Source organism: Eleutherodactylus coqui, chromosome 5 (assembly GCF_035609145.1).
Source record: "Eleutherodactylus coqui strain aEleCoq1 chromosome 5, aEleCoq1.hap1, whole genome shotgun sequence".
NCBI lineage: Eukaryota > Metazoa > Chordata > Amphibia > Anura > Eleutherodactylidae > Eleutherodactylus > Eleutherodactylus coqui.
Window position 1 is genome coordinate 41,762,197 of NC_089841.1, and position 19,746 is coordinate 41,781,942.

Genomic DNA, 19,746 nt, shown 5'->3' on the forward strand with positions numbered 1-19,746 from the left:
GGAGACCGAGCAGACAACTCCCTGACCAGAGTGACGCTATTACTTTCACCAGGGAACTGCCAGACAGGCGGTCCATGGCTGACTTCGTACAGGCTTTCTCTCCCTACAAGACAGTACATGCGCAGCACTTCCGGGCATGTGAGGCGTTGCTGCAGTCTTTGACAAACGCATGCCAGCTCTGGCGCATGCGCGTTATCACTGCAGCTATGGAGAGATGGACATACATCACTACATGCGCCGAAGCCAAAAGTGTTGTGCCTGCGCAGACTTATAGGAATGGACAGTAATGTTAATCAGCAGCAGGAAATGTATAGAGGGGAGAGAGCTTGGACAAACTAGTCTCTTCATAGCCTCCATAACGTCACGCACCAAGGCTGGAAGTGAAGCAATGGCGGATGCAATAGGAAATGCGTGCCAGCCTTGATGCACATGCTGTTATGGAGGCAATGGAGAAACGAACATCACTGCCCATCACTGACACCGGAAGTTCTGACTTTCAAGAATGCGCAACGATATCAACCAACAGCAGGAGATGCGTAGTTTAGCGTAGGGGTGGGGGTCAGCCTGGACACGTTTGTCTCTCCATGGCGCAATGCATGGACTCCATGCCAGTTTCAGCGCATGTGCATTACTGGGGCTACAGAGAAACAAACGCACATCATTGCACGCGCGCTGAAGCCGGACCTGCAGCACACATTACAAACATATTGTAATGTCAATGAACAGCAGGGTCTGACGGGGGTACGCCATCATTGTCTGATCTGTCAGGGTCAAATGCTGCAGTTCATTAGATTAGAGTGGCGCTAATGAGGAGGACAAAACACGTTCCCTTCTGGACTGCTTAGAGTGTCCTTTATAACGCTAACAAGCAGGACGGAGGGAAGAATAAAACTGCCGCAGCGATATCTACCTTCCACACCAGCTGGATGGCCCTCTTCTCCTCAGAGTCAGTTTTGCGGATCTTCCTCCAAAATTCTGGAGCTCGAGACGGTGCTGGAGAAAAAAAAGAAGAACAAGGTTACAGCGGAAAAATACTCGTCCGCCGCCTGCCATCAAATCATTTATCAGACGAAACCCGAGAGCTGCTTCATACATGCCTATGTATAGTAAGGTCAGAGACCATGTGGAAGGGGGGTGAAGACCTTTAAGCTGCATCTAGTACTTCACTGCATCCATTCTATACACTGAAGTTACTAATAAACTAGTATACACTAAGCTCCCCCTAGTGGTGGCTGCAGGCAGTAGAATGTTATCATGTAACTCTATGACTATACAGGAGATTACTGTATACTGTGTTATTATAGAGTATAATGTATATACAGTAATCTCCTGAGCTCCCCCTAGTGGTGGCTGCAGGTAGTAGAATGTTATCATGTAACTCTATGACTATACAGGAGATTACTGTATACTATATTACTATAGAGTACAATATATAAACTAATCTCCTGAACTCCCCCTAGTGGTGGCTGCAGGTAGTAGAATGTTATCATGTAACAAGGACTATACATGAGATTACTGTATACTATATTACTATAGAGTACAATGTATATACAGTAATCTCCTGAGCTCCCCCTAGTGGTGGCTGCAGGTAGTAGAATGTTATGTAACACTATGACCATACAGGAGATTACTGTATACTGTGTTATTATTGAGTACAATGTATATATAGTACAGCATAATCTCCCGAGCTTCCCCTATTGGTGACTGCAGGTAGTAGAATATTATCATGTAACGCTATGACTATATATTAGCTTACTGTATACTGTGTTATTATAGAGTACAATGTATATACAGTAATCCCCTGAGCTCCCCCTAGTGGTGGCTGCAGGCAGTAGAATGTTATCATGTAATTATGACTATACAGGAGATTACTGCATACTGTATTATAGAGTACAATCTATATACAGTAATCTCCTGAGTTCCCCTAGTGGTGGCTGCAGGTAGTAGAATGGTATCGTGTAACTCTGACTATACAGGGGATTACTGTATACTGTTATTATAAAGTACAATGTATATACAGTAATCTCCTGAGCTCCACCTAGTGGTGGCTGCAGGTAGAAGATTATCATGTAACTGTATGACTATACAGGAGATTACTGTATACTGTGTTATTATAGAGTACAATGTATAATCAGGAATCTCCTGAGCTCCCTCTAGTGGTGGCTGCAGGTAGTAGAAGGTTCTCATGTAACTATGACTATACAGGAGATTACTGTGTACTGTGTTATCATAGAAAACAATGTATATACAGTAATCTCCTGAGCTCCCCCTAGTGGTGGCTGCAGGTAGTAGAAGGTTGTCATGTAACTATGACTATACAGGAGATTGCTGTATACTGTTATTAAAGAGTACAATGTATATACAGTAATCTCCTGAGCTCCCCCTAGTGGTGGCTGCAGGTAGTAGAAGGTTGTCATGTAACTATGACTATACAGGAGATTACTGTATACTGTGTTATTATACAGTGCAATGTATATACAGTAATCTCCTGAGCTCCCTCTAGTGGTGGCTGCAGGTAGTAGAATGTTATCATGTAACTATGACCATACAGGAGATTACCGTATACTGTGTTATTATAGAGTACAATGTATATACAGTAATCTCCTGAGCTCCCCCTAGTGGTGGCTGCAGGTAGTAGAAGGTTGTCATGTTACTATGTCCAAGTTTTGACTCCTATAAAAATACAGTAAGAAATCCATGCAGCACTCTGGACTGAATGTCACCTTGTCACAGGGTCTCGTTTGAATGAAGCCAGCAATGCACTAGGAGAGAATAATTACTTGTACCCCATGTGCATTCTAGCCTTCTATTACATGGGGCTCCTATGCCTGCATCTTACAATTACACCAACATTTGCTTTGCAGGGGCGTCCACCTACGACTCACCAGTTTCTAAAGTGACGGCTGTATGCTCCTTGCTCCATTCGCTCCAGAATCCTCTGTTGATCAGGTGACAGCGTATACTTATGACGTACGTGGTGTACGGCTGCAGCTCTTGTAGTGTGAATGAATCTCTGGTATTTTCTAGATCATTCCCTGGGACCTGGTGGGAGGAGGGTCTGACATTACTGAGGAGCACATCGGGTACATAAGGGGAAAATACAGCGGATTTTGCGGCGAAATATCTCCATTTTTTCTGTACAAGCAATACGGATGTTAAGAACAATCTCAGCCTAAACTGTGGATTTTAATGGCCACTTATGATGCGGATTTTCACCTTTTCGTGAATCCCACCCCTGTATCGTGCTGCCCACCATGTAAATTACCCGCGGATACAAGGCGTTTTCATGTCAAAACAGCCTCCCATCACTGCGGGGAAGAAGCAATCCTCCGCCGCGGCTGGCAGCATTTCCACGTATGTTGGCCGATTCCAAGCATGTTTACACGAACGGACAATCGGGAACGAACATGTAAAGAGGCCCTTTATGCATAACTTGCTCAATGATATTCTATGCTCAATGCCAGGGAGGACGGCAGCGGCGACTTACCTCACTCCATTCGCTGCTGTCCTTCGTCCGGTATCTGAGGTTGTACTTCAGATCCTTTATTTGAAGATTGGGCATGGAATTTTTCCATTCGATTCTCAAGACCCCCTGCAGCACCGCGGAGACGCTCACGATGTCCGGAGGGTCGGGCTTCACTACATGCAGAAGGGGAGGAGAAAAAAAAGTAGGTCTTAAAAAGGGTTATTCCAGGCGGCCCCAGGGTCGGAGCAAAAACTACTGCTAGGACTCCTTTGTAAGGCAGTTCTCATTGTGATGGTAGACTGGGGTCACCGCTGAAGGGAAATCCGTGTTTGATGCTGTGCAGTAAAACCTTCCATTGATATCAAATTTCTGTATCAGAGGGTCATTAAAACAGGAGTTATGAGGGGTTCAGATTGGAAGCTCATTTGTAATAACCCTGTATACATTCTTATGAGCTCCCCCTAGTGTTGGCTGCAAGCAGTGTGACCATGTTACCGCCTATGGAGTTTTGTATTAGAAGAACGAAGTTCCGACTGCTAGAAGCGTATTAAGGAATGTAACCGTGCAAAATTCTGGACCGAAGACAAAATAATGAAAGGCAGAGATTCGCCTTACATATAAAGGAGCTGCATGTCCCTCATCTACATTGGGTTTTCTGAGACTAACATAATGGGTGACCCGTCCTCAGGAGCCATCATCAATATCAGATCGGTGGACCCTGACCAATCAGCTGTACGAGGGGGCCGCAGCACTTAGGTGAGCACTGTGGCCACGTGTAGCGCCAACAGCTCAGTCCTAGTCACAGCTGCTGGCAGGCCATGGGACCAATGGAGTTTGCATCACAGACCTAAAAAGGAGGATGTGGCGCTCACTTGAGCCCTGAAGCCTCTTCAAACAGCTGATCATGGGGGATCCAAGATGGTTGACCCCCACCAATGCGATATTGAGACTAAGCCTGAGAACAGGTCATCGATATTTTAGACCCCAAAACCCTCTTTGAAGGGTTTTCTAAGACTAACTTATTGATGAGCTATCCTCAGGCGAGTGCTGTGGCCTCTCTCAGCCCTGTGACACGTTCATTGCTTTTCTGGCCTGAGAGCAGCTTAGTCGCATTCAAATGAATGGTACTGAGCTGCTTGCTATACTAGACACAGCCACTATATAAATGTATGGCGCTGTGTTGGTATGGACCAAAGTGAGCTTTGCTATCACTTGAATCAGCTGGTCAATGTGGATTCCAAGCAGCGGATCTCCACCGATCAACTATTGATCCCGAGTATAGGTAGTCCCGGAAACGCCCGTTAAATCACCACCTATTAACCCATTAAGGACCAAGCACTGTGAATTTACGACGCTTGGTCCCAGGCTTAAAGCCCAGCCGTATGTAAAATTACATTGGGGATTTAAGCCTCCTTCCTCTGCAATCAATCAGAGACAGGACAGGTTGTCAGCTGTTAGTGACAGCTGATAACCAGGAGGAGAAGGCAGGAGGTTTTTTTTTAACCCTTTCTGCCTCCTCCTTTTTTGTTTTAGTCCACAGCACTTAATGAGCGATATGTATTAAAAAGTGAAAGTGGACGTATAACTTCCACTACACGAGCCTGGGTGTTACGTGACCACTAGGATTCCCTGCTACAGCAGAGCTGCAGGGTCCTACTAGACCCTGAGCAGCTCTGCCAGTGCCTATTGTCATTACATGGGATGTTTTTCCCTGTAACTGGGGAAAAAAAAGAACATGTGAATGTGCCCCAGAGGTCTTGCATGACATCATGGGGGAGATACTAAAAAACATAATTGCACACATCAGTGAGACAAAATTACAGAATAACTAGACGTAAGAAAGAAAATAACCCAAAGTCGACTCCAACCAAAACAGTCGCCGTATGCGCCCTGTAATCCAAAACCGTACATACTGTATATATCAAAACATCCAAAACAAAATAAGGAACCCGTTTCCATACTTTATTTTAGCATAAATATACTAGTTAAAAAAAATAATGGTAAATTTTAAAAAAAAAATCATTTTACCCCCAATAAGACTAAAAAAATGAAAAGTGAAAAGATCTAAATTCGCCCTATATGTCACAGAAAACAAAACACTGCAAACATAATTTTGCTAGCTAAAGGTAAAAAAAATAATAAAATAGGGCAGTAAAACCACCACATGGGTAAAATCCCTAAAAAGTGTCTGGTCCCTAAGGTACAAAACAGCCTGGTCCTTAAGGGGTTAACAAACATATTAGATTTACATGTTTTCCCATCAAGCACACGATACATTTAGTTTCCTTACATGGCATCTATTAAAAATCAACAGGGCGATCAAAATCTATGTTCTCCCTGTGGGGCCGCTGAGGCATTGCTGGGCACTCCTACGGCTCCTGAAAGGGGGCCACAATGCAAACCTGCAGCAGGGAGTTGGCGCCTTTATGAGCGCTGCAGAGGAGTTTGACTCCAGATCTACTAACGAAGGCGTGTTAGCGAATGACATTATGTATTTAAGTCTGTTCCCTTTATGAAAACACACACGAACTTCCAAGGTTTCATAGTAGAACTAGAACGTGGCGACGGCACATGGCGGTATATTTACCAGCAGAGCAATTCTGGGGACTACTGATCCGGAGAATTAAAGGGATTGTCTGGTTCCCTTTTTAAAAATGTAATGACAGGTGCAGACGTGTGAAGATCAAAGATACAGCAGTACTTACCCGTCCGTCCTCGGTGATCCAACGCTGCAGCCTGCGCTGTCAGTCTCTGGAGGCAACAGTCACCCAACCCCCATTGTCATCAATCAGAGGCTGCAGTGTCCCTGCCCGTTCTAAAGGGCATCAGCCCTCACATCATGGGTGCCATGTTGCCAAGAGAACAGGGCGGGAACTCTACGGCCTCCAATTGGCGGGCAGCAGTCTCCTGATTTCTGCTGTCAGAGGCTGGAACAGCAGCAGGGCTGCAGCAGTGGGTCGGCCAGTAAATATGGCCGTATTCCTTATTTTGACACATCAGTACCTGCCAATACATTTGTAAAAGCCAACAACCCCTTTAACGCCCCAACCACTGACTAGAGGACCACCGTACATTAGAAGTGGCACTGAGAGCCACGGTACGCCCTTCCCCCGCCTCCCTTATATACCGGTGATGGTCCAACCTCTGAAGGAAAATATTTAACCGTATTTACCTATATTAATAACATCATATTGGACGTAGTCGGATGTGGCTCTGCCGAGGTCGTTTTCGGCTTCCACCATGAAGGCGGTGTTGATGTACAGCATGAAATTCGGGTAATATAAGGTGCAGAAATTGTTCCCGGCTTCGGCCTCGCACTTCTCCTTCTCTCTCTCTGGCCTGAAAATACAAAAACACATAGGAATGAAAGTTTCCCTCAGTCTGCATGGTGCTGAAGTATCAGTCCTGTGCAGCAGTTTGTGCTCCAGAGCTGCTATTCCTGGTAAAACTGGGGACTATCTTGACTCTGATCCTCTAATAATTTGTCTGCGGCCTCCAATGGCGGTAGAAGAAAATTTACGTTAAAGAGAAGATAGAAGGTGATGAAGTATCCCAGGTGCGGCCATTTTCTGATGACACATTTCCTTTAAGGAGTTAGCTTTCATCTAAAGTGCATGGGTGCCCTAGAAGGATGCAGTCTGCTGCAGATCGTCGCTTCTGCTCCAAATAGGAAGAAACCCCATCAATAAAGGAAAGCGTTTAGAAAACATGGTGGCTTATAAGGGAATCTCTTCATGCTCTAAGCCCCCCTGGCAGCAGATGGTCTCCCTATTTGGGGATATATAGGGGTTGGGTTTTGCATTATTTCAGCATTACCTGGCAGGTCCGTTTCCCCCCACCCGGCAGTTAGGAGGGAAAGAAAAGCAGATACGATTGGTGCTTCCCTGGATGGAATTTCTCCCTGTGACCCCGGAGCATAAAATTACATGACAAGTTCTCCGTGGATCAGTTTCAGTGTGAATCCACATTAGATGGGAAATTCCAGCGATCTGAGTGACTTCAACGAGGCCGGGTCATCGGTGCTAGACTAGCCGGGGCCAGGATGTCACTTACAAACTGCGTTTAATGGTGAGGAGAGTAAACAGAGAATGGTGTGATCAAGGAAAACATCCAGAGAAAGGGGATCCTGTGGACAGATCATCGCTGAAAGGGGTCAGAGGAGGATGTCAGGAATCGTTTTATCCAAGAGGCCCTGTACCGTCAGGAGCAGCCGATTATACCGCTGGTGTTCCAACTAACGTGTCCAAGCACACAACTCGCTGTTCCTTGCTACGGATGGGCTATAACAGCAGACGTCCAGTTCCACCGTACCCGCTGTGAGGATGGCGGAGCAAGCAGTATGTGTGGGGCTTTTCAGCTGCTGGAACCGGGGCTTTAGTCAAGGTGGAGGGAATTATGAACAGTCCCAAATATCAGTCCATTTAGGCACAAAACCTTCAGGCCTTGGCTAAACAGCTGAAGAGGAATGTCACCTATGAGGACCACAACCACCCAAAGCAGAATGCCAAGCCAACACAAGAATGCCTACGCCAGAAGAAGATCAAAGTTTTGAAATGGCCCAGCCACAGCCCAGACCCGAATCCCATTGACGATCTGTAGATGGGCCTAAAGAGGGCGCTACCCACGAGGTGCTCTTGCAATCTGACAGATTTGAAGCACTTTTGCAAAGAAGAGCGGGCAAAGATTCCCGAGTCAAGATGTGCCCGGCTGATAGGCACCGACCCTAAAAGACTGAATGCGACCATAAAGTCAAAGGGAACATCAATAAAGTAGTTTTAGGCCTCATGTCCACAGGAAAAATATGATTATAAATCCGCAGCGGATCACCCGCATGCGGATCCGCGCCCCATAGGGATGCATTGACCACCCGCGGGTAGGTAAGTACCCGCGGATGGTCAATAAAAGTGAATAAAAAAAATATGGAGCATGAAAAAAAATGGACATGCTCCATTTTCATGCGGGTCTTCCGCGGGGACGGCTCCCGCGGGCTTCAATTGAAGCCTATGGAAGCCGTCCGGATCCGCGGGAGACCTAAAATAAGAATAAATTACCCGCAGCGGACCGGGCAGGTCTTCTCTTCTTCATGGCCGGATCTCCTTTCTTCGGCCTGGCGGATGTGCCCGGCGCATGCGTGCGGCACACTACCGGCGTGCCTAATACATCCGCCGGCCGAAGAAAGAAGATCTGCCCGGTCCGCTGCGGGTAAGTTTATTCTTATTTTCAGCCCTCATGTCCGCGGGGCAGGAGGGACCCGCTACGGATTCTCCATGGAGAATCTGTAGCGGGCCTGCTTTTCCCCGTGGACATGAGGCCTTAGGATGTGTATATTTATGCAGCCACATTAATTTAGGTTGTTTTTTTTTTTGTCCTTATTGGGTTTTTCAATGTGACAAAAACCCGGCATCTTACAGGGGTGTGCAGACTTGTTATATCCACTGTAAGACCCAACGTGACCAATGGTGGTTGAGTACAATCACCGACAGCGATATAACATATGCATGAGCCTTATAGGACATTCTTTACATGCGGATGGCAGCCAAGTGTCTCTTTACCAATACTGGTGCAGGCTGTATTTGGTGGGAATGATCGGGTCCCTCCCAGGCTCCCATGTACAGGTCAGGCTCTTCGCGTCATCACAGATGCAGCTCAGGTTCTCCGGCTTCTCTGGAGGATCTGTAAAAAAGAACACATTAACCCCTTAGTGATCCGGCCTGTTTTGGACCTAAGGACGCAACTTTTATTTTTATTTTATCTCCACAATTCAAAAGCCATAACTTTATTCTTCTGTGGCCAGATGAGGGCTTGTTTTTGTGTGGCAAAGTGTAGTTTTTATTGTCAGCATTTTTGGGGTCCATATAATTAATTGTAGAACTTTTTTTTCGTAAAGCAGGGACAAAAAAAAACATCAACTGCCACTTGCTTATTTAGGCCCCTTGTCCACGGGCGTTGCAAAATCCCATGGCAAATCTCGGCCCCGGAAGCCGCCACCCGGGAGCAGGGGCCAGCAGACGGATCTCCGCGGTGAGCCTATAGGCTCACTGGGAAGAATCGCAGCAATTCGCAGCGTGCAGCGAATTGCTGGCCACGAGCAGAGGATCGCTATGATTCCACACTCGTGATCAGGGGGGCTGCGCTTTCCATAGAAAGCGTGCATTGCATTCCACGTGGACAGATTATCGTCGCGGGGAACGCAATTCAAAAACACCCGTGGACAGGAGCCCTAACACGAGCGTATATCAGCCAGCGTTTTCAGGGCTGGCCGATATACGCTTCCATATAAGCATTTCCCCCTTCCCTCCCGCTCACTGGCTCTCTGTCTTTCTCCTCCCCTATGAACGGTTTGCAATGGGAGTGGGCAGGCTGGGGCAGAGCTAAGCTCAAGCCCCCTCCACTTGTCCATAGCCAGCAATGGGAGTGGGCAGGACAGAGCGGAGCTTAGCTCCACCCCCGACCCCTCCCATTACAAACGCCAGACTGGAGGTGAGAGGCAAAGAGCCGGTGAGGGGGCTCTTTATTTTTCCATCAATGGAGCTGTGTGATGGTTTGTTTTTTGTGTGACAAACTTTTTTCACTATCATTTTGGGGTACAAAAGGCTTTTTTGATCACTGTTATTGCATTAAAGGAAAAAAAAAAAGCACACATACTTTGGCTCCATTTTAATCTGTTAAACCAAATAAAGAGTGTTTGCCATGCAGGATAAAAAGAGTGTGCAGTTTATTGAAGAGGTAGTTACGATACTACAGTTTTTGTTTTCTACAAATAGGTAAAGTGTGCAAGAAGGTAATTACTTTTTCCATGTTTTTTTTTTTTCGTTTCAAAATACTTTATTCAGAAGTCAAACATATAAAGTAGAACTTCTTTTAAAATATTCAAGAGTGAATTTCCCCTCGCAGGGGGTGTAACATAACAGACAGCATTAATCCTATTCCTAAATTGAGTGTACTATTCTCTTATCCAATTTAATTCTAACAATATTATTCCTTAGACTCTCTATCTCCGGTTTTCACTAGAAATATTGTTTCAACAAAAAACAAACAAACAAAAAAATAAATAAAAATAAAATAAATAAATAATAAAAAAAAAAAATATTTGTAGGTCCTAAATATCGTGGTTCAAACATTAAACTTTTAACGAAGATCAACTGTGGTCGTCTCTCATTCCCTTATTGGGTGCTTTCGTATTTCTCTCGTCTATTCATCATATGGGTCTTATTTTTATGTCGACTGGAGGATGTGTCTTAATCCTGGTATTTCTACCATGTTTATCCAGGGGTCCCAAATTTCACCGAACTTTTCTAAAGCATCTGTTCCTACTGCGTGCATTCTCTCATATAGTACGATACGTGAGACTCTATCTAACACGTCCTGGAAGAAAAGGTCTCTCTGCTTCCATCTGGAGGCAATGTGTATTCTGGCGGCCATACAGATCGCCTGGATTAAAGGGGTTGTCTCGCGGCAGCAAGTGGGTCTATACACTTCTGTATGGCCATATTAATGCACTTTGTAATATACATCGTGCATTAAATATGAGCCATACAGAAGTTATTCACTTACCTGCTCCGTTGCTAGCGTCCCCGTTGCCATGGTTCCGTCTAACTTCGGTGTCTTCTTGCTTTTTTAGACGCGCTTGCGCAGATGCATCTTCTCCCTTCGGCTGGTCTTGGAAGCATCGGCGTTTTGGCTCCGCCCCCTTGTACGCATCATCGCGTAGCTCCGCCCCATGACGTGTGCCGGTTCCAGCCTCCTGATTGGCTGGAATCGGCATGTGACGGGGGCGGAGCTACGCGATGATGCGTACAAGGGGGCGGAGCCAAAACGCCGATGCTTCCAAGACCAGCCGAAGGGAGAAGATGCATCTGCGCAAGCGCGTCTAAAAAAGCAAGAAGACACCGAAGTTAGACGGAACCATGGCAACGGGGACGCTAGCAACGGAGCAGGTAAGTGAATAACTTCTGTATGGCTCATATTTAATGCACGATGTATATTACAAAGTGCATTAATATGGCCATACAGAAGTGTATAGACCCACTTGCTGCCGCGAGACAACCCCTTTAACTTGTGGGCTCGATATCTGGTCCCAGGTTGACGATCACCCAGTAAGAGTGTGGCTGGTGATCTCTGTAGGTTACCTATAAATAGCCTCCGTAGAAGCCTATGGACTTGCGTCCAGAGTCTAGCCACCACTGGACATGTCCACCAGATATGGGCTTGTGTGCCTATTTCAGCGCATCCTCGAAAACACAAAGGCGACGTGGACTGATATATTTGGTGCAGTCTGTATGGCACCAAGTGGGTTCTATGGAGAATCTTCATAGATGTTTCTGTCAAGGTCACCTGGTGACTCCCCTTCGCCACCGTCTCACAACACTGTCTCCATTTCTCTAGTGACAAGCTTATTTTTAAGTCCTTTTCCCATTTTTCCATATAAGGAAGCTTTCCTTCTCATGTTTTTTTTTTACACCATTTTCATGTTTTTAATGTCCCCGTAGAAGACTTGAACAGCTGTGAACCTCTTGTCGCTCTGATAATACACTGCAGTACTTCTGTACCGCAATACAATATCACTTACAGCAATCACAGGCCATGGTAGACCCGAACACCATTGCCTGCCATCTGGTCACCATGGCAACCCACTGGCCCTTTGCAATGTAAACACCCTCCCTCTGTGAGCCCTTTACAGGTTCATTGATTGAGGCATTTAAGTGGTTAACAGATCTGTGTTGTCACTGATCCCTACTGCTGCAACGGGAGGCCGGATGTCCGCAGGCCAGAACAAGATCCTCTTATGTCTCTCATCTGAAGTACCCGGGTACAAGGAATTACTACATCTATAGATTGCTCAGCACAGACAATAAGACTAAAGTGTACTTACTGCCCACGGAGAAGTAAATGCCGTGCAGAGTGACCTCAGTCTGTCCATAGGCCTTAAAGGAGCAGGTGAGGCTATTGTGCATGGAAAGCGTCGGCTCAAACGTCACACTGGAGACGCTGTCATTTATCACAGTGTAATGGCTCTCAGGTATCAGCGTCTTCCCAACCATCCAGAATAATTCACTGGCGGTGATCGGGTGGCCCAGCTCCTGTAAGCAGTCCTGATCCAGGAAGCAGAACGCTGTCAGGTTTGTGCCAAGTTTCACAGCAGGTGATTGGGGGGTGATATTGGCGCAGGATTGGAACGAAAGACCATCTGAAAGCAGAGTAATAATGTTAGTAACGGGAACATAACCCACATGTGCATGTAGTCCGCGCAGCTGCATCCGGGCCCAGGGGTAGCAGAGGGCCACTCACCACAGGTGGTTTTAAAACCGTTATCCTGCTTCTCTTGGTTCTTCTCGTTCACACTTCTTATAGGTCTCTTACAGACCACAAATCATCCGAATCCAATATTTTTGCTAACTCATTCCCCATCCTAGCCCACCGGGAAAGTTACCATAAACCCCCTTCATTGCCCTAGAACACCAAGGATGTTACCATAAGCCCCCTTCATTGCCCTAGACCACCAGGAGTGTTACCACAAACCCCCTTCATTACTCTAAACAATCGGGGATGTTACCATAAATATTACTGCTGGGGGGGCCGCTCTGGGGTTGTCACTAATATTACTGCTGGGGGGCCGCTCTGGGGGGGGTGTCACTAATATTACTGCTGGCGGGGGGGGGGTTACTATTATACTGGGGGCCGCTGTGGGATCATTATTACCGCTGTAGGGTGTCACTATTATCGCTGAGGGAAGGGTCGCTTTTATCGCTGGCGTATGTTTACATGTGGCGGAAATGGGCAGGGCTGTTTCAAAATGGACAGGGTGCAGATTTTGACTGCTTTTTGGATGCAGAAATGCTGCAAAATTTCCACAGTATTTTCCGCTGAGGACATTCTGCAGCATTTCCGCATCCAAAAAGCAGTTAAAATCTGCATGCTGTCTATTTTAAAGCAGCCCTGTCCTTTTTAGAAAGACAGGGGTAAAATCATATATCGTGATAAGCCCCGCCCCCTGACATGTTGGCACTTTGCGGTAAATAAGTGGGTTTTGGGTTGCAGTTTGGGCACTCGGTCTCTAAAAGGTTCGCCAGCACTTCCCTAGACCATCGTTACCAGCAAGAGATGCTGTGTCACCGCCTACTACTACACTACACTGAAGCCCCCGGAGCGTCACAGTCCAGCACAAGAGACTCGAACGCCGGCTGCTAGGTGAGTATTTAGACACTCCTGAAAAAAAGACACTGAGCCTTTTTTGGGGCAAAAATTAATATAAGCCAGTGTCTTATTTCGGGGAAACACGGTAGCAGTAGAGTAAGAAGATGAGATTTCTTGTACTCTCCTCTGTTGCTACCGTTCCCCCTCCTGGCGATCCCCTTTCCGCCCCTCTGCAACCAGCCGCCCTCTCCTGGCCGTCCCTTTCCCTCCCCCTCCCCCCCCCCCCCCGCAACCGGCCGCCCTCTCCTGGCCATCCCTTCCCCTCCCCCTCTCCTGGCTATTCCTCCCTCACCCACTCCCCCCCTCTGAAGCCGGCCGCCCTCTCCTGGCCATCCCTTTTCCCCCCTCTGCAACCGGCTGCCCTCTCCTGGCCATTCCCTTTTCCCCCTCTGCAACCGGCCGCTCTCTTCTGGCCATCCCCTTTCCCCCCACTGCAACCAGCCGCTCTCTCCTGGCCATCCCCTTTCCCCCCTCTGCAACCAGCTGCTCTCTCCTGGTCATCTCCCCCCCCCCCCCCCCTCCGCTAACTGCCACCCTATTCCTAGCCATCCCTTTTTCCCTCCACCAAAAACGAACGCCCTATCCTGCCCCTCCCCTTTTGCCCTCCACAACCGTCCACCTTACCCTGCCCCAACCCTTTCCATCTCCACAACCAAGCACCCGCTCCCTGCCCCCTTCCCCCCTCCCCATACATACCTAGCTACCCTTCTCCTCATCCCTGTCAAAAATACATGACACCTCTTCTAAGACCGCGTACACGACCTGATCCCAAGTTCGCTGTCAGTGCCCACTGCGCCATATTGTATACACACATATTGTAGATGTAGTACAAGCAGCTGACACACACTATGGAACGGAGTTACAAACAGATGAGCCCGTCCTGCCCAAAGTGTACCATAATGCGGCATCCCCCATATATCACCTACCTGCAGCGATGGCGACGCTCCAGAGGACGCACAGAACAGCGAGTCGCCTCATCGTGGCAGAACCTGAAAAACAAAGTTGGAGACTTCATACCTTGTAAGACAGCGGAGTCATCGGAGCAGCGAGTCCTAACCCATCAACATCCAAGTACCTCCCTCTTCCTCGGCCATTTACATGCTACTGAATTAAAGGGGCTTTCCAGGGAAATACTATAGATGACCTATCAGGATATACAATCAATAGCTGATCGGCCGGGGTCCGCTGCTCAGGACCCTGACCAATCAGCTGAGCGGACGCATGCCGTCAGCGCCTCAATAACACAGAGGGCGGAGCGGAGGCCTCTACGTCGACCTCCGTGTAGTGGCCGGCGCTTGTAACTGTAGGCAGGGCTCCCAATGATTTCAATGAGAGCCGTGCCTGCAGTTACAAGCGCCAGCCACTACACTGTTATTGCGGCGCTGACAGCTTGCGCCCGTACAGCTGATTAGTGAGGGTCCTAAGTGTCGGATACCGGCCAATCAACTACTGATGACCTATCCTGATCATAGGTCATCAATAGCATTTCCCTGGAATACTCCATAAGTGTGAACACCCACTGGCGTTTTTTTCTCCACTGCGCTGCGAGAGTAAAGGTAAAGTTTCGCAGCGCAGTGCGAGAAAAAAAACGGCATCACGCCGGGATATCGACAGTCTTTTCAATGGGGCCAGCGGCAGCATCGCTAGCCCCATTGAAAAGAAATGGAGAATGCCGCGGACTTTTGCCACAGCTGTGCCAGGAGTTTCCTTCATCCCCTTGAAATATAAGCCCTTCCCCGATAATCATAAATAAGTGGTAAAAATTTTTTTTTTTAAATTACTCACCTCTCCGGCGCTCAGACACGTCCTCCGGCTGGCTCCCCTGCACTGCTGTTAAGCTCTTTCAGCAGTCGGGGATTTAAAAATCCCCGCCTCCTGAAAGGGCTCTGCTGATTGGCTGAGGGCTCAGCCAATAGCATCTAGTGCTTAGCTATTGGCTGAGTGCTCAGCCAATGATAGATAGCCCTTAGCTATTCATTCATGAATAGCTAAGATATTGCCCTCAGCCTAAGATGAGCCCTCAGCCAATCAGCAGAGCCCTTTCAGGAGGAGGGGATTTTTAAATCCCTGCCTGCTGAAAGAGCTTAACAGCAGTGCAGGGGAGCCACCAGGAGGACGCGTCTGAGAGGTGAGTAATGTTTTTTTTATTTTTTTTTACCACTTATTGATGATTATTGGGGAAGGGCTTATATTTTAAGCCTTTCTCCGATAATCATAATGCAAGGCTTGGCAGAAAGCAGTGCCAATCCCATTGAAAGCAATGGGATAGAATGCCGCGGCATTCTCCCTATGTTTTCAATGGGGCTAGCGCTGCTGCCGCTGGCCCCATTGAAAGCACTAGCGATATGCCGATTCTATTCCGGCGTCTTTCTTGCGCTGCGAGGCGAGAGTTTTCTCGTGCTCTCGCAGCGCAAGAAAGAAAATATCGCCAGTGAGTGTTTACCCTAAAGGTGTTACAGCTATACAGCAGGCCTACACTAGTAGGACTGCCACATCTAGCCTGCTTGATGATGGTTTCCAGGTAATCACTCTAGTGATGGGCTACTTCTGCACCCCCTCGTGTAAAGGAGACATGTAGGGCTATACGGCTCGTGGCGCCGTCTGAAATTGCGAACATTGCACTCTAATTCCCTGCTTTGAAAAAAAACCGCTGCAGAGCTCGGCGCGTCTGACGCTGGAATTATGAAGCGCATTTTCTTTTTTACCGCTCATATTTGCCGCGGATATCCAATATGGTGTGTACTCTGCGACAGATAAGTAGTTAAGGCCACTCTCACACGTGCGCTTTTTACACGGCGGTTTGAGCGCCGCAGTAATTGTGGCACAGCGCTCCCATTGATTTTAATGGGCCTTGCAGACCTGCGCTCGGACACAGCGTTGTCCAACACCGTGATTTCCGAGCGTCGTCTTTCTATTTTGCCACGATTTTGCGCTTTTTAACGCACATCACCACCCATCACAACGATGGGGTGCGCTAAAAAGCGCTGCGAACGCTGCAACATGCATTTGAAAACTGCGGTAAAAGTCGCAGCAAAATGCTGGGATCCAAATGGCGGTGTTTGGCTGTCGCCACGTGTGTGACGGCCCGAGTCATTGTTTATCCTCCATGATACAGAATCTGCACCGTATAAACTACAGCGAGGACAGAAGGAAGCGGCCATAATGGCGGAGCACACGGATTACACTCCGAAGTCTGGGGGGAAATAACAAATGTCAGCCCGGCCATACAAACAGCACAAGACAAAGCAAGAACTGAGCCAGCAGATGGCGCCACCAGACGGGAGACTCACTGTAGCACAAACACTGGCATCCTGACAGGGAGTAACAATGTAACGTATTAACACGACCTTCCAGCTGATGACACTAAACACTTCCCAGAAGCCGGGCGCCCAAAACACGGATCACTGCAAACAAACACCGGGCGAAGGCGGAGAACCACGTGACGCAACAACGGATAGATCAGGACTGCGGTGTGTAAACAGGATAGGTAATGTATGCATACAGTGACTCCACCAGCAGAATAGTGAGTGCAGCTCTGGAATATAATACAATATGTAACTTGGGATAAGTACAGGGTAAGTAATGTATGCATACAGTGACTCCACCAGCAGAATAGTGAGTGCAGCTCTGGAGTATATACAGGATGTAACTCAGGGTCAGTACAGAATAAGTAATGTATGTACAGTGACTCCACCAGCAGAATAGTGAGTGCAGCTCTGGAGTATAATACAGGATGTAACCCAGGATCAGTACAGGATAAGTAATGTATGTACACAGTGACTCCACCAGCAGAATAGTGAGTGCAGCTCTGGAGTATAATACAGGATGTAACTCAGGAGCAGAACAGAGTAAGTAATGTATGTACACAGTGACTCCACCAGCAGAATAGTGAGTGCAGCTCTGGAATATAATACAATATGTAACTCAGGATAAGTACAGGATAAGTAATGTATGTACACAGTGACTCCACCAGCAGAATAGTGAGTGCAGCTCTGGAGTATAAGACAGGATGTAACTCAGGATCAGTACAGGATAAGTAATGTATGTACACAGTGACTCCACCAGCAGAATAGTGAGTGCAGCTCTGGAGTATAAGACAGGATGTAACTCAGGATCAGTACAGGATAAGTAATGTATTTACACAGTGACTCCACCAGCAGAATAGTGAGTGCAGCTCTGGAGTTTAACACTACATTCAGTCTCTGCATATGTTTGCACTGGATGATATCGGTCAAATTTCAATGGGAATTTGAAAAATTCTGAATGATAATCGTCCAGTGTAAAAGGTTATGTTATACGTCACAGATATAGCTGCAAGAAAAAAAAACAAGTTCTCTCTTTTGAGTTTCTTGGATTTATGCACTCATTACTCATAAAAAGTAGTCTGACTATCCAAGTCACAATTGTAGACAGACAGATAATCGTACTGTTAATGTCATATTGTAAACATCCACAATGCAGGGAGAAAAAGTGAACCTCTGTTAATGAACTAGTTAGCAAAAGTGTTACCATTAAGAAGAGAAGATAGAAGTGCAAATTAGACAGGTGTGTCACCCATTAAATAAAGGCACATAAAGCCTGGTTACTGACAAATCTGATCTTCTCAGTGATTGGTTAGTGTGAAATGGCCCTCAATAAAAACTCTCAGAAGACATGTTATAGAGAAGCATAGAGCTGGAAAAGGCTACAAAAGCTACAAACCTAGGTACATCACTCCATGGTCATCTACAGATAGAGAACATTTAGGACTGTTCTACTCTCTCACCATAGACAATGCTGAAAGAGGTGATAACAACCCTAAGAAGGACAGCAACAGGCCTCCGGAAGACTCTACAGACTGCAGAAATCTCTGTTCATGTGTCCACTATTAGCAAAACACTGACCAAGATTATTAAGATCATAAGGGACACCACAAAGGAAGCCACTGCTGGCCAAGAAAACATTGTGGCCCATCTAACACTTGCCCGCTACCACCTGGTTGTTCCTCAATCATCTTGGGAATGTTCCACGGACAGATGAGACAAAAGAGGGAAAAGAGGCAACACCAAAACCCGATTCAACTGTGGGGCCTGGTGAAGGGGGCCGCGTGGCCCAAGGGCCTGGTGGAGGGGGCCGCGTGGCCCAAGGGCCTGGTGGAGGGGGCCGCGTGGGCCAAGGGCCTGGTGGAGGGGGCCGCGTGGGCCAAGGGCCTGGTGGAGGGGGCCGCGTGGGCCAAGGGCCTGGTGGAGGGGGCCGCGTGGGCCAAGGGCCTGGTGGAGGGGGCCGCGTGGGCCAAGGCCCTGGTGGAGGGGGCCGCGTGGGCCAAGGCCCTGGTGGAGGGGGCCGCGTGGGCCAAGGCCCTGGTGGACGGGGCCGCGTGGGCCAAGGCCCTGGTGGAGGGGGCCGCGTGGGCCAAGGCCCTGGTGGAGGGGGCCGCGTGGGCCAAGGCCCTGGTGGAGGGGGCCGCGTGGGCCAAGGCCCTGGTGGAGGGGGCCGCGTGGGCCAAGGCCCTGGTGGAGGGGGCCGCGTGGGCCAAGGCCCTGGTGGAGGGGGCCGCGTGGGCCAAGGCCCTGGTGGAGGGGGCCGCGTGGGCCAAGGCCCTGGTGGAGGGGGCCGCGTGGGCCAAGGCCCTGGTGGAGGGGGCCGCGTGGGCCAAGGCCCTGGTGGAGGGGGCCGCGTGGGCCAAGGCCCTGGTGGAGGGGGCCACGTGGCTCGGGGCAGCTTTGTTTCTCAGGGCCTGGATGCCTTGTGATCACTGAGGGAACAATTAATTCAGAACACATAGGACAACATAGGGTCAGCCATCAATGACCTCAAGCTGAAAAAACATTGGGCGATACGACCAGACAATGACCAAAATCACATAAGTAATCAACTAAAGAATATTTGTGTTTTGGAATGGTTGAATCCTGACTCCTGACCCTAACCCTATGGAGATGCTGTGAAATGACCTGAAGAGGGCTGTGCACACTAGGCATCCCAGAAATATTGATGAACTGAAACATTTGCAGAGAGAAAGTCAAAATTTCCTCCTCAACATTGTAAAAATCTAATCTTTATCTAAGTATGTGGTGGAGGCGATGCAGGAGGGAGGTCTGCAGGTTATT

The 19,746-nt window shown here is 48.0% G+C and overlaps 1 protein-coding gene across 1 annotated transcript in view; it reads right to left on the reverse strand.

Moving 5' to 3' along the window:
* Positions 1-19,746, reverse strand: part of IL6ST (interleukin 6 cytokine family signal transducer) — a 52,630-nt gene that overhangs the window by 14,696 nt on the left and 18,188 nt on the right. Inside the window, exons 2-8 of the mRNA XM_066602370.1 lie at positions 14,587-14,649; positions 12,339-12,653; positions 9,019-9,139; positions 6,639-6,805; positions 3,488-3,639; positions 2,886-3,042; positions 911-993 (exon numbers count right to left, since the gene is read on the reverse strand). Of these exons, the coding sequence (XP_066458467.1) occupies positions 911-993; positions 2,886-3,042; positions 3,488-3,639; positions 6,639-6,805; positions 9,019-9,139; positions 12,339-12,653; positions 14,587-14,638 (1,047 nt within the window). The 5' untranslated portion in view covers positions 14,639-14,649. The remainder of the gene's footprint in view (positions 1-910; positions 994-2,885; positions 3,043-3,487; positions 3,640-6,638; positions 6,806-9,018; positions 9,140-12,338; positions 12,654-14,586; positions 14,650-19,746) is intronic.